At 36.3% G+C, this 14,659-nt stretch overlaps 3 protein-coding genes across 3 annotated transcripts; 2 read left to right on the forward strand and 1 right to left on the reverse strand.

Moving 5' to 3' along the window:
* LOC109239625 lies at nucleotides 755-5,587 on the forward strand. Its single transcript, XM_019406513.1, has 5 exons — nucleotides 755-1,130; nucleotides 3,343-3,639; nucleotides 4,050-4,268; nucleotides 4,839-4,967; nucleotides 5,224-5,587. Exons 1-5 carry the CDS (start codon nucleotides 909-911, stop codon nucleotides 5,440-5,442), a joined length of 1,086 nt encoding a protein of 361 aa, XP_019262058.1. The 5' UTR covers nucleotides 755-908; the 3' UTR covers nucleotides 5,443-5,587.
* LOC109232292 (COBRA-like protein 1) lies at nucleotides 6,812-12,301 on the forward strand. Its single transcript, XM_019398010.1, has 5 exons — nucleotides 6,812-7,462; nucleotides 10,279-10,732; nucleotides 10,898-11,057; nucleotides 11,157-11,404; nucleotides 11,997-12,301. The coding sequence occupies exons 1-5, from the start codon at nucleotides 7,133-7,135 to the stop codon at nucleotides 12,299-12,301; spliced, it is 1,497 nt and encodes a 498-aa protein (XP_019253555.1). The 5' UTR covers nucleotides 6,812-7,132.
* LOC109240475 (ATG8-interacting protein 2-like) lies at nucleotides 7,480-8,658 on the reverse strand. The gene has a single exon (XM_019407423.1). The coding sequence runs from the start codon at nucleotides 8,490-8,492 to the stop codon at nucleotides 7,680-7,682; it is 813 nt and encodes a 270-aa protein (XP_019262968.1). The 5' UTR covers nucleotides 8,493-8,658; the 3' UTR covers nucleotides 7,480-7,679.

Here is a 14,659-nt window from a genome sequence, read left to right on the forward strand (position 1 = left end):
TCTATTTGACACGAATCTAAATAAGTTAGACAATTGAGTTTAGAGTACTGATTACCTGAACACAGAGTAAATTATTTCAATTTAATTGGCACACTTTCTTTGTTAGTCTGTTAAAAAAAGAATGACACATTTTTATATTTGAAAATAATTTAACTTTAAACTTTTCATTTTATCTACTTTACCTTAATAAGAATCTTTTATAGGCACAAAAATGTCATGGTCCCACAAAGCCTTTGCCCCTTAATCTTTTTAGGAATACATGCTTTAAAAGTCTTTTTTTTTCTTAAACAGTCTCTTGCAGAAATGTAGGGTAAAATTGCGTACAATAAAGCCTTAGGATTCGGAGAAGTATAGCGGAATCTTAGTACACCGGATTACCTTTTTTTTCCCTTAAACTTTGTGACAAGTCAAATATTCCGGTACAAATACGCAAAGCACCAGCCCATATTCCAACACAACAAGTCCAATTCGAAAGGTTACGAAAAGCATTAGTTGTGTACTCCACTATTTCCCTTTTGAAATCATTGAAGCCACAGAAACAAAGCCCAAGGAATCCAAAATTCTTTCCTCACCCGGCCCATAACTCTCTCTCCCTTAAGCCCTGGCCCACGAGAACCAAATTACGTGTACATTACGGTAGACGTGCCCGTAAAAAGTGGACACGCGTCACATGTTAAATTGCCGACCAAAGACAACTATAGTAAACAAAAAGTTCAAATCCCATGAGGTCACAAAGACTTCGTACAAAATGCCCACCCTAACCGCCCCAGCTGTCCCAACCACATATAAGTATAACATCTTTTTCTCTAGAATTCACTCAAGAAATTGCAATATACATTGATTTAAGACACACCCTTTTGAAAAGAAAGAAAATCTAGTCACGAGAAAGTTAGAAAGTGAAAAAGAAAATGGAGAAAAATGAAGTGATGGACGGTTCAGATATAATGAAGTTAGTTGGAAATGAAGCAGTGTTTAGTAACTTTGTAGATCATAAGTTTGAAGAACTGGACATAGACCAAGACGGTAAGCTTTCTGTTAAGGAGTTACAACCTGCTGTTGCTGATATTGGTGTTGCTCTTGGTTTACCTGCTCAAGGTTCTTCTCCTGAATCTGATCATATTTACTCTGAGGTAATTTGTTTCTCCCAAAAATTCTTTTTTTTTTTTTAGTCAAGTGTCTGTCCGAAACAGCATCTCAGGCCTTCCAAGGTAGGGGTAAGACTGCGTGCATCCTATCCTCCACAGACCTCACTCGTAGGACTGGGTTGTTGTTGTTGGTGTAACTTGTAAATGTGGTTGTAAATGGTTCATTTATTTTCTTGTTTAAGATCAAGAATGAGGCCTAGTTTAATAGCTCACATGGACTATTTTTCTTTATCACTTCCTTCTATTTTATTTTTTTGGAACATACCACTCAAGTTTTTGTGTTAATTTGGCCTTTTCGTTGTTTCTTTTTTCTTTTTATAATCTTTGCATTTCTCGCTAAATACCATTTTAACCAAAGTTTAGGCCGAGAGAAACATGAAAAAAGAAGAAAGGTAAAAACTTTGCACACTCTATCCGGTAATTCTACCTGCCAAGACTTAAGAACTTACTTTCTTTTATTTCGACTAGGTGAATTTCTATCATTTTATCTACTTTATTGACTGCTAATTCACACTCTTGTACTCGAAAATTTAGACAAATGGTAAACGCAAATTAAGGAGGTGGTATAGCCAGATGTTTAATGATGAGAGTGGTAGAGCTGACAAAGCCACTCAGTTTGCTTTTGGTGTCTGGACTATCGGTTTATTTACTCCGTTTTTTATTCAAAGGTCCAAGTTTCTATAATTTGTATCTGATCTCATTTGTTTGACTTTCAAGTTTCAACTATCATATGGATTTTTGCACTTACCTGTTATTTTTTAACTTGGATGTATACTACGTTTTTCTACCATTATCTGGATCTGGTATCTACTACAGACAGGGGCGTATGCACCTTGTTTGAAGCGGTGTCACGTGACACCGCTTAGTCGGAATTTTTTCGTAAAACTATATGTACCAATAATAAATAAAATTAAAATATTGGATAAAAATATAAAAAAATGACACCAGTTGCCGTTACAGTAATCTTTTCATTTGTTGACACCACTTATAAAAATTCCTGGGTACGACGCTGACTACAGAACAGTAGCTATATGTGGGATCAGATGAAACTTCCTCGTTGTTTCATCTGATTCGTCCTTTTATTCTTTTTCCTGCTGTTGTTGACTGAAAGATTTCTGCGCCTGATTCCTAGGTGCATTTAGTGAAGATAGATTTTTAAAAAAAGTAGCTTAAATTCTGTGCACATTAAGTTGCATACAATTAATTTCTCGTAGCAAGACTAATATGATAACCTGAATAAAAGAATCAGTTAAATTGTTCTGATGTTGTTAAAAAAAATTGTAAGTCCTATGTATATAAAGCTTTTTACCAAAGAAAAGCTTAGTATGGTGGGGACTTTGCATCTCTGTGCCAAAACAGTTTTGTTTAATCACCTTAAGATCTAAACATCCTGTCGTTAATTAGCTTTCACAAAAAGAAAGGAAACTAATGAATTAAGTTGGGTAGTGATGTAATTGGACATTGCTAACCAGTCAATTTTATGTGATTAGCACAACCCAGAATAGTAAGTATGACCTTCTTTGCGCATGTTAAAAGCTGATGTGACAACAGATGCTTGCTAAAAGAGGAGTAATAAGTTGGCATGCTTGCCAGATTTTTGTGGTTGTACTGTGGGCCAATACATCTTCAATGATCATTAAGCCTACAACTACAACTATGAGCTATGCCTTGTAAATATGAGATTCTAATATATAAAGGATTTTTCGTAGGGCGAAGTGCAACAATAACCACTTTTACGCTATTTAAAATACATCCACAATTTATATTGTATTTAAAGATTAGCCAATGCACCCAAACTTCAGGACTAAGTATCCTGAATTTGAAAATTCAGGACTTAGTGTCCTGAATTTTTGAGCTGCTAATTTGAGATCCAGGACAAAGTTCTTGAATTTCTGAACTATTAATTTAAAATTTAGGACATAAGATTCGAACTACTGGACACAATTTTCGAATTTTAGGACACGATGTCCTGAAGTTTGAATTTTGAGGTTTAAACTCTAGGACGTCGTGGCCTAATGTTTGAGCGAAATTGGCTAATCTTTAAATACATTGTAAACTGTGGATATATTTTAAACAAACTTATGCTCATTTTTCTTACCTCAGTATTCCCTTTCTCACTGAATCCAGTTTTATATTGTTACCTCTTTCCATTATCCCGTTTGATCTAATTCTTATTAATGGACGTAATGTGACATAGGTTCTTCAAGAGTTTACACATGGAAAGCAAGAGAAAGTAAGCAAGACTGAGTTCAAAGAGGTTCTTTCAGATATTCTACTAGGCATGGCTGCTGGTCTAAAGAGAGATCCTATTGTACTTCTTCGTATGGATGGCGAAGACCTTCTTGAGTTCGTTAAAAGTCCTGCATTTGAACCTGAAATTCTCTCCATATTCTCTGAGATAGAATTGCCTGATGGATCTCTTAAAGATCACATTATCAAGGCTTTTGAAAAGCTTACAGTTGATCATGGGATGCCTCCTGCTTCAGATTCATGGGTAAAAGTTCATCTTTTTTCTCTCTGATGGTTAAATAGCAGATCCGCACGTTCGAACATTATTAACTAATATACACTGACAAATTACACTATCAAGTCACTTAAAATTGGTAACCTGCAAAACATTAAAAGTTACTTGTTACAACAGGTAGACTACACGCAAAAAATCTTTTGAGCTGTAATTGTATATAAGTTAAACCTTTCGTTATATACCTCTCTAAACGAGGCTAAGGCGATAAGAAATACTACACATGGTATCTATTCTTACCTGGCTAATTTGTGGTTGCTTACTGATTCATAACTTTGCTGCTTGCTAGCTCATGTAACTTATTTGTTACGCATTTATATTTGTGATGAGAATTCTTTGCTAATTAGTAGAGCATATTACTTTGTTATTATCTTGCTCTGTAGGTAATGAGTAATGTTGTGGAGCCAGTAGTTGATTCCTGCATTGGAGCATCTAATGAGCAACCTGTTTCACAAGAGACATTTTTGGCTGAATTTAAGAAAGTTGCAGAGAGTGCTGCTCAACGTCTCAAGGAGCAGCCAGTAATTGTTGCTCACAGTGAGAATACATTTGATGGAAGTGGAATTAGAAGACTATTGTCTAACAAGTTTGAATTGGATAAGGTATATGTTAGTGTCATCCATGGTATTCTCTTCTGGACCTAATAACATATCATACTACTACAAGAAATGAGACTTTTGTAGCGACTAAACTCTGTCACAATAAGTGGAAAAGTTGCCATAAAATACTTTTCCAAGTGGCCTGAGAGTCGCTACAAATTTCTTTCTTATCGAGAAACAAAAGCTTAGTACATATTCGTGGCTACCTAAGTATAGTTCCCACTAAAATATTACTTTCTGGGCGACTACAGAGTCACCACTAAAACTATCATTTACCACCATAGAAACCCTTACTTCTATGGGAAGTCGCCAGTGAAAATCTCATTTCTTGTTATGTCACTTTCTTGGCACTGGTAAAGTTGTTGGTTTGTGACCAGGAGCTCATAGATTCGAGCTGTGGAAACAGTCTCTTGCAGAAATATAGGGTAAGGCTGCGTATAATAGACCCTTATGGTCCGGACCTTCCCCGAACTCTGCTCATAGCAAGAGCTTAGTGCACCGGGCTACCCTTTTTACTACTTGGTTCTCTTCAGACTGTTACTTAACCTTTGGTGTTTAACTATGGTGGTGCAGGCGCTGGATTCTGCTGTAAAGACTGTACCCAAAGATCGCCATGGGAAAATGTCAAAGGAATACTTACGAGTTGCACTCGATCTCCTTGCACCATCAGCTGGTTTACCTCCCATTGGTGCTGTTGACCAGGTAATTGTCAACTAAGGATTTAACTTATATGACTGAAAATGTTTTAAAAAAATTACACTATCAGCATTTTTAACATATTGTAGCAAGTAATCTACCTTATTTTTCAGGCTACTAGTCTCACTTTTTTATGTAGTTATCTCATCTTGTATGTGCCTGTCAGTGTATAGTAGTTAAACTCATCAACTAATACGTCATGTTTTTGCTTTGTTAAAAGCTGGCTTTGTGTGTGATATAGTTGTATCCCGCGTGTTTGCAGATGGATAAGATCATAATTGAAGCTTGTAAGATGTTGGATGCTGATGATGGGAAGATGGTTAAAGAGGAAGAGTTCAAGAAATTACTGACAGAAGTACTGGGGAGCATGATGCTGCAATTAGAAGGAAATCCAGTTTCAGTGTCCACAAACTCAGTTGTGCATGAACCTCTTGCTTCTGCCTCTACACTCTTGCAGCCTCCATCTAATTCTGAGATGTAACTGATCCTATGGAACTAGACGTAAAAGAATAACAGGGGATGTATTATGTAAATTTATCTGAGCTATTAAATGTTACATAAGGTCTTTGACTAGTTTAAAGATTGAATGAGTAATCTTATTTTTTAAGTACAACCACATTCAGATACACCATAAGCGTCAACTATCATCGTATTTCTACTACTTCTTTGTGAAAATGGATGCAGATTAGTTTGTTTGCTAGTAAAAATTCTTAACTTCGTACGATTACGTTTAAGTGGAGAGGGCGAACCACCGATGAGACTTATATCAAGCTTTAAGCTCACCCATTGGCTCAAGTAATTACATGGTTACTGAGTATACTTGTAAATACTTGTGAATAAAAATCTCGCTAAAGACAGTGATAGGTTGATAGTAGGGGTGGCAAAATGGTTAAAAGAAAACAGTTAACCACCCATATTATCCACTAAAAATGGGTTGGATAATGAACATTTTAAAAATGGGTCAAATATGGATAAGAACCATATTATCCATTTAGAAAATGGATAACCAATGGATAATCAATGGGTCTAACTTTTACATTTTTATCCGTATTAAATATGGGTCAGGTAATTGATCCGTTTTTTCATTACTCGTTTCGACCCGAACCATATCCGACCCGACTCGGCCCACCCGTTTGCCACTCCTAGTTGATAGCTTCACAATGCGCTTTTGTAACTGCTTAGAATGTTGCCATTTTGATTTTGTAACTTATGGCGAATAAAAAATTTGGCGAAATGCAGGGTATTCCTTTACCCTTAACTAGAGTTTTCGAGCCCTTGGAGTAGAGAAACTTTTGAAAATGAATACTTCCCTTTGCAAATGATACAGGAAAAATAAAGCCAAAAAAAAGGGAATTTTGACAATCATGCTCAAACCTATTTTAGGTTCCAAGATCAAGATTCGTGTTTTGTCTGCAAGTGTGAGAACATTCTGTGAGTCATACATGAATACTAAAATTCTTGATGCAGGTGTAAGTCAACTCATGTGGTTAGAGTTGACATTTGGAGGATAAGTAGTAAACTTTGAAATTATCCATCTAGCAAAGATGTAAGCTTTTCATATTTACCATAAAAGCTTGTTTTCCTCGAAATCTCAACAAAACAAAGATTTACTAAACAAGAACTACTAATGCTTTGCTACGTTTCTTATGCTCCCTCAGTTCCATTTTATATATGAAGATATTTAGAAGTTTGAAAAAGGAGAAATACTTTTGAAACTTGCAAGTCTTAAACATGCTGCGACATTTCTTTAACTCTAAAATCACATCGTAAAGGTGTAAATGAGAAATTTTAAAATTAAATTGTTTCTTGATATAGAAAGATGTCATATTTTAACATAATACTAAAATGGAAATAGTGCAACATAGTATGAAACACCAAAAGCATATTACATGTTTGCCTCCATACATAAAGGATGTGGGAAAGGACAAACATGCCTTCCAAAGATTTATCTTCTGTTATTTAAGTACTCAAATGTGATGACTCACTAAAGTATCTAAGAAAAAATTCCTTACTATTAGGCCGATGTCCTTTATGAATCTGTCTATTAACATCCTGATGATATTTCCAATGGTCTTCTGCTTTGTTTCAACCAAACATGGAGGACTTAATCCCAAGATAGAATACTCTAAAAACTATTAGTATCTTTCTTTCTACTATCAGTAATCTTCTTCATGAAAAGTTTGTCTCATTATATGTCCCATTCTACTTTTGAAGAACTATATCTCTGTTCCAAATTGCTTTTTCAAGAAACGAAAATGGACTTGATCAGTTTTGGAACAGGGTGTTTTCCCCTGATTTTTGTATTGATAATTACCATGTGCAATCTTTCAGGCAACACCCTTTTCCTTTTTCTTTCTACCTTCATTTTGTTTCTAGTTTGCAAATTAGTGAATACTTTACTTACTTTTTCCTTAATTGCAGATTGTTATGACCCTCTGGATCCCAATGGAAATATTGCAGTTACATATGACATTGTTAGATGGACAGATGATGGTTATCAGGTCAGAAGAATAACACATCATTCTAATATCTACTTCCTTTTTTTGACAGCCAATGCAAGAGATATTACATATAATTATAAATGAGTTTATACATATCTTTAAGATACAAACAGCAGCACAAATAGACATAGTAGATTATACAAGCGCAAAAGCATGATCACTTACCAAATGGGACTTCAACTGTATGTGTATCCTTTTCTTTACCAAATATTACACACTATCTCAAACTCATGACAGGCCACGGTGTAACTCCAGCCGCTGGCAACTGTGGCCGAATCAAAGGAACTCGCTTCACAATAGAGAATGCTTCGTTAAGGCGTGCAGCACGGATCATGAATTGAGATACTTTCTTGTCATCCACAGTTACTTTCAGCTCCAAAGCCTTAGTCTTTTTCTTCAACTTATACAATCTACGACCCAAAATAACTAATCCCATTACAGCAGCAGCTACAGAAAGTGTCCACACAGGGCTAACCCTAAATGCACAAAACTTTAGAAGTTCAATTGGCACCTTCCACCACACAGCGCTCCTCGTCTGTTCCCCTGCTTTCCTCTGTTCTGCTACTTCAGTTATTTCATTCTTCTTTTCATCTTCAGCTTCTCCATTTTCCGGATTTTTTCCATTTTCACTTTTTATCTCTTCATTTCCTTGGAAACACAGTTCATCTCTACCTTCATATTCACCGAATTTTCGTGTTTCGGACTGTTCACTGCCGGAATCAGACCAGAATTCGCCGGAATTTTTCATGGTAAACCGGTTTTCTGAACCGGGATCAATCCAACTCGGATTATCCGATTCTTCAGAAACCTCATCGCTTCCATCAGCACAAGTAAAACCACTCATGTACCTGCTCTGAGAATCTATAGAGAAGTAATTGACCTGAACTATACCACCCGTCTCTAATCCAATTTCATCGTCGAGAACGTTCGTGTTTCCGGCTGAGGCAGCAGTAATTAACGATTCAGAGTCAGAGGTGAGGTTCGGGTGGAGCATCTCCCAATCTTGAAACTCTGCTGTCTCAACATCCATGGCTCGGACGATCAAACCCTAAATTAGGAAAGAAAACTACAGAGAGAGAGAGAGAGAGAGAGAGAAGAGAGAAGGGGTTTTTGAATAGAATCAACTACATTCGGATTGGGGGGTCACCCTTGGAAATGACACCTCACCCTATGGTCCCAAATATCTACTTCTTTAATTGTGCATTTTTATCTACTTGACGTGTGGATATTATTTGAATTGCTCCTGCTATCCCTATTTCATTTATTAAAGTTTTTTATGTGTATTCTTTAACACCAATCACCATATTTCATTTGCTATGGTTCTCGCCTATTCTAATTTTATCGAATTGCTATTTTGTTTCGGATGTTACTTAAATTTTATTGTATTGTATAGTTAAATTTAGAAAAAATGCATAAGTACCCCTTAACCTATATCCAGATTTCCAACTACACACTTTTTCTTTGCGGGAATCCTATTACTCCCCTAAACTTATTTTAAATGGAATTATTTGCACCTTTAACGCTGACGTGGCAGAGTGTGTGTATTTCACTCTCCTTGATTTTCAGATTATTTTTTATTCTTTTTTACCATTTTTTCTTACTTTTTTCTCCTTTTCCTTTTCCTTTTCCTTTCTCCTTTTCCGTTAAAGGGTGCAAATAATTACATTTAAAATAAGTTTAGGGGGGCAATAGGATTCCCGCAAAGAAAAAGTGTGTAGTTGGGAATCCGGGTATAGGTCAGGGGGGTACTTATGCATTTTCCCTTAAATTTACATAAAGATATTATTTTATGTAACGATAATTTGATGTGGTCGTATCATTACTTTATTTCTGCTCTTATTTAATAATCATATATTACCCTTTTCCCTACCTTTTTAACAATAACTCTACCATGTATCCTATTTTTTCTTTGTAATATTGTAAGCTTATTTTTCAGTTTGATTGTGTGTGTCATTATGAAATAGTCAGTCTATCAAAATATTGTATTTATTAAAACAATATTGTACAATAAAATGTGATATATTACGAAACGATGTGTCACAACCATCCAAACAAGCTAACTGTTGGGTGTGCAAACAAAATCTCACGTTGGTAGTTGAAAAGATTTGGAGCCTACATATAATGGTGTGAGGCCTCTTAGGGAAATCCGTACGGGCTTGGCCCAAAGCGGACAATATCACACCATGTTAAGAGTGTATTTGGGCCGATTTAGCCCAACACTAACCCTTTCTTTGGCTACCAAGTCAGTGTTATTCCGTAGAATTTCTTGTAAAGCAAAATGTACTCATCAAGTGTAACTACATTGTGTGTGTAAAACACTAAAATTTCAACAATATACAATTGTGAATCCATAATCACAAAAGTACAATGTGTTAAGAGCTAAGAACTTAAAGGTTAGAGCCATCAGGTTAAAGTTCTTGATCAGCTATGGTATTACCATAGCTTCTATGAGTCAATGCGCACAAAATGTAAACAAAAATTTGCTTCGGGAGATGTATTGCTGCTGGCAAGTGGAAAAATATTTTGTGGTAGAATAGATAAACTTAGATCATTGTGGGATACATAGAAGTAATTGTCAAAATCTAGCTGCAAGCTAGCTGTGTATGAAATTCATAATCTAGACAATTTGAATATGTTCATAGCTTAGGTTGTTTTTTATCTGATTTATGTTGAGTTATTGTTGAGCTGCCTATGCCGCCTTATGACTTAAGAATATAGTCTCTTCTAGCACCTTTAAATTGTTAGACAACAAAGCTTATAGTGGTAGAGTCATCTGTTTATATTCGTTGCTCTCTAACTTGACTATAATGCTTCAGGCAAAGATAACCATTCAAAATTACTATCAGTACAGACATGTTGAGAAACCGGGATGGCAATTAGGATGGACATGGGCTGGTAATGAGGTTATTTGGTCAATGTCTGGTGCTTTTGCCACCAAACAAGGGAATTGTTCAACCTTCAAATTCGAAATTCCACATTGTTGCAAGAAAGATCCTATTATTGTTGATCTCGCGCTAGAAGCTCCACGGGAAAAAAGATCAGATGGTTGCTGTCATGGTGGATTTCTTGCTGCCTCGGCTATTAATCCTTTCAAATCTTTCGTATCCTTTGGGATGAAAGTTGGAAACTTGAGGGGCAATTATACAGCTCACAAGCCTTTAAATATCACACTAATGGCTCCAGGACTTGGTTATACTTGTGACGAATTTGTGGACACTGATCCAACAATATCTTCGGTTATAGAAGGCAAAAGACAAGAACAAGTTATCAGTAAGTACTCTATTTCGGAACCTTATACTAAACCTTTAGCTTGCAGGAAGCAAAATTTGAATTTGAGAGAGCTTCCTTAAGAGTTTTACTTTTACTGTGTTCACTGTAAAACGTTGGATTGGCATCACTAAATCGCTTTTCTAAATTGTTACTTATTACTTTCAGGGACATGGAAATCAACATGCACATACTCAACTTTCTTGGCCAACAGATCGCCGATCTGTTGTGTTTCTCTTTCAACATTTTACAATCCTGAGGTGACACCATGCCGTTTGTGTAGCTGTGGATGTAAATTAGCTGACAATGAAGCAAAATCATGCATTAGGTCTGAAATACTGCAATTTTGCCCAATTTTTATGACGTTCTTAACTCCATAAATGTGCACAGTTTATTGATTTTGTTGCTATTAATATATTTGGAACAGACAAAGCTCATTACCATTGTCTGAGCGCGAGCTAGTTCAGTGCACTGATCATATGTGTCCACTTCGAGTTCACTGGCACATTATGAAGAATTACAGGAATTATTGGAGAGTGAAACTTACTATTTCCAATTACAACTTAGGTAAAAACTATTCCAACTGGAATGTGGTAGTCCAACATCCTGGTTTTAGCCAGCAATCAACTGTCTTCAGCTTCAACAATACAGTGCTCCCTACTGTTGGTGTCCCAGGTATTCGATCATGCTGCAAAACCATTTTACTCCATATTTACACCGTCAAAGGATATTGTTAGTAATCTGTGTTCGAAACCAGAAAATTAGAGAAGAAAAGAAACGTTAGTTCAATAAACAAAATATAAAATAATTTCCGAGCCCACAAGTTGCTTGTGTCTTTAAGGAATTTAATCCCCTCGTTGTTGCTCAAGGTTATGGATTACTTCCTTCCAGGATAGAACGGAAAAACTATTCTGTAATACAGCAATCGAAATTACGGTACTTCAGCGAACTAAACAAACGGAGAAAATCATACTTGACACTTATTTAAATTTGGAAAAACAATGCAACAATGTAGAAAAGAGCAAAGCCTCTAAATTTATAGACAAAGGAAGCATAAGATGAAGAGGTGCAATTCAAAAGGTATCTCTTCTATTTCTCATTCACACCCATTCACGAAACCTAACAGATATAACTTAAATCCTTTCTCTAAATGCATGTATGTGTGCCCTCATGTTCTTAGCTTCTTGTTTCAAGCATTTTTTCTTTCAAGGTGCTTTACATTCATCTAGCACAATCCAGTGATCAGATGCAATTAATGTTAATGCAGATGAAGTTGCACTCTTCTGGGGTTTAGATTTCTACAACGATGCGTTGTTGCAAGCTGAAGAAAAGCAAGTAGGATCTGTGACAACAGAGATACTTTTACTTAAGGACATGAACTCATTTACACTTAGTAATGGATGGGCTTTTCCAAGAAGAGTATATTTCAATGGTGAGAACTGTGAAATGCCCCTTCCAGATACTTTCCCTATGCTTCCAAATGGTTGCTCAAAGAAAAATCCTTATAGCAGCCATCTTTCTCTTCTATTCTTGATTTATTTGACTTACAAAACACTTAATTTTTGGTCCTAGATCAAATTTTTGCAACTTCCTCCTTAAGATTACTTTTGCCCCACCTCGTGAGAATTAGCTCCATCGCTTCTATTTGATGCAATATACAGTCAAATCTCTCTATAACAACCTCGTTTGTTCCGAATATTTTTGGATATTATAGCGATGTGCTGTTACAGAGAACATATATTATAACATAACATAAAAATTGGTTCCGAAAAATCTTGATTTTGATAGAGAAGTGTTGTTATATATAGATGCTGTTATAGAGAGTTCTGACTGTAGTACGGAGGCTAAACGTGAGAAATCAATAATTACAGGGTGGATCCAATATCCACAACCAAATACAGAAATCACAGTTTGATATATTGATACTGAGAACAAAGGAATTGCAATAGAAAGTAATTATATTTAAGAATAGTAACAGAAAGAAAGGGGGATGGGAAGACTGAGCCACAGAGAGAAACAGACTAGGGAGAGAGAGCAGGAGGGGAAATTTCCAATAACAGTTTGCATAAGCGTACACTTGCACGAATTGATAATTATAGTATCTGTATTCCCTCTTGTCCAGTAATTCATCGACACCTGTACCTCAACCTGGGTCTCAATTGTAGTCTAATAACTTCTCTTTGGGCTGGTTAATACTCTGACTCACGCGTAACCAATTCCTAAGCCCAATCCATTTGGTTTGGTCTACCTTGTCCATTACAATACTCCCACCCTCAAAAAGAATCTTGTCCTCAAGGTTCGAGTATAACCTTATCAATAAGGAAAGGGTGTAGACATATGGTCGAATTAAGCCGCTTTGTCTTTGTTGCTGAATTGAATATGGCAGAGTTGACTGCGAAGCAAGATACTGCAAAATGTGATAAATCCTTATTTGACCATAGCTACTAGCTCTCTGCCAGTAGAAAAATATTTCTCTTCCTCTGTTCCTTAACTCCAACATGTTTTGATCAATCACGGTCTCATTTGTTGAAATTACCAAACAAAGAAAAAGGGTCATAGACATATGTAGTTTTCTTAGTGTTGGGGCACCACAAGTACATGAAGAACGACAAGTGAGCTTTACTATACATTGAAACCCATGAAATAAAAGCATCACCAAACATGTTTGCAATTAGGCTAAACATACCAGGTTCGTTGATTGCAAAGAACGAGGTTACCCTTCCTGATTATATCAAAGCTAAATGTGTCTAAATATGTAAGATGAGAAATTCCATATTTCACTCTCCCTTTAGCCAAACCCGTGAGGTGAGACGAGATATCCCTTTGTCTGCCGGGATCCCGCACCTTATCACAGAATCAGAATATGCACATAAGCAAAAATTGCCCCTAGATCCCAATAATAGTTGTGCCTCCGAGGTCTCTGTATGAACATATAGATTCATGGTCTTGGAATTAATTTCCGGATCCCATACACAAATAAGAAGCACGATTCTACCAAGACTAACAATATACATAATAGCACCGGAAACAAATGGAAATTGTTGCAACTTTATAGCTTCATACAACAACAACAACAACGACCCAATAAAATCCCACAAGTAAGGTCTGGGGAGGGTAGAGTGTACGCAGACCTTACTTCTACCCCGATGGGATAGAGAGGCTATTTCCGATAGACCCTCGGCTGAAGAAGACGAAAAGAGACAATATATCATACCATCAACAAACAAAAAAACCATGAAAATAATAACAACACAAGAACCAGCGAATGGATGGAAAGCATAAATAATAACCAGTAAATAAGGCCCGACACTATGAAAACGGAATAGTGTAAACACAACACTGACCACTAGCAGTCTAAGACAAAATCCTATCAGCCTAGCCTCCCTCCTAACCTACAACCTTAATGCTCGACCTCCACAGCTTCCTATAGAGTGACATGTCCTCGGAGATCTGATCACCTCTCCCCAATACTTCTTAGGCCGCCCTCTACCTCTCCTCGCACCCACTTTTGCGGCCAAATGCACACGCAAGTATACGCGATCGTCAAGTAATAAAGTGACTAAAAGTCGGATGTCGAACCCACGAGGACTTATGATTAACTATTAACTAAATTAGACTATCTTAATTATCTAAACAAGAATTAAACCTAGAAGTGTTTGATCTAAACTAATTAAAAATAAAGAAATATAAATAATGAACTTTGAATAGAGGAAGAGCAGATTTTTATGATATCAATGTAATGAAAACGATCTAGGGTTATGGGCTATCTAACATTCCTATTGTATTCTTCAATTGAATTGACTAACTAATTTATCTAGTTTATTGGTTGACAAGGTTAATATTGCTCATAAGAATCTGTCGAGTTCTTACTCGCCTATTCAAGCTAACTTAATGCCTATATGTCTATGGAATTAGAACTAACAAGAACGC

The sequence above is a fragment of the Nicotiana attenuata genome, chromosome 1 (assembly GCF_001879085.1).
Source record: "Nicotiana attenuata strain UT chromosome 1, NIATTr2, whole genome shotgun sequence".
In the NCBI taxonomy this organism is placed as follows: Eukaryota; Viridiplantae; Streptophyta; class Magnoliopsida; order Solanales; family Solanaceae; genus Nicotiana; species Nicotiana attenuata.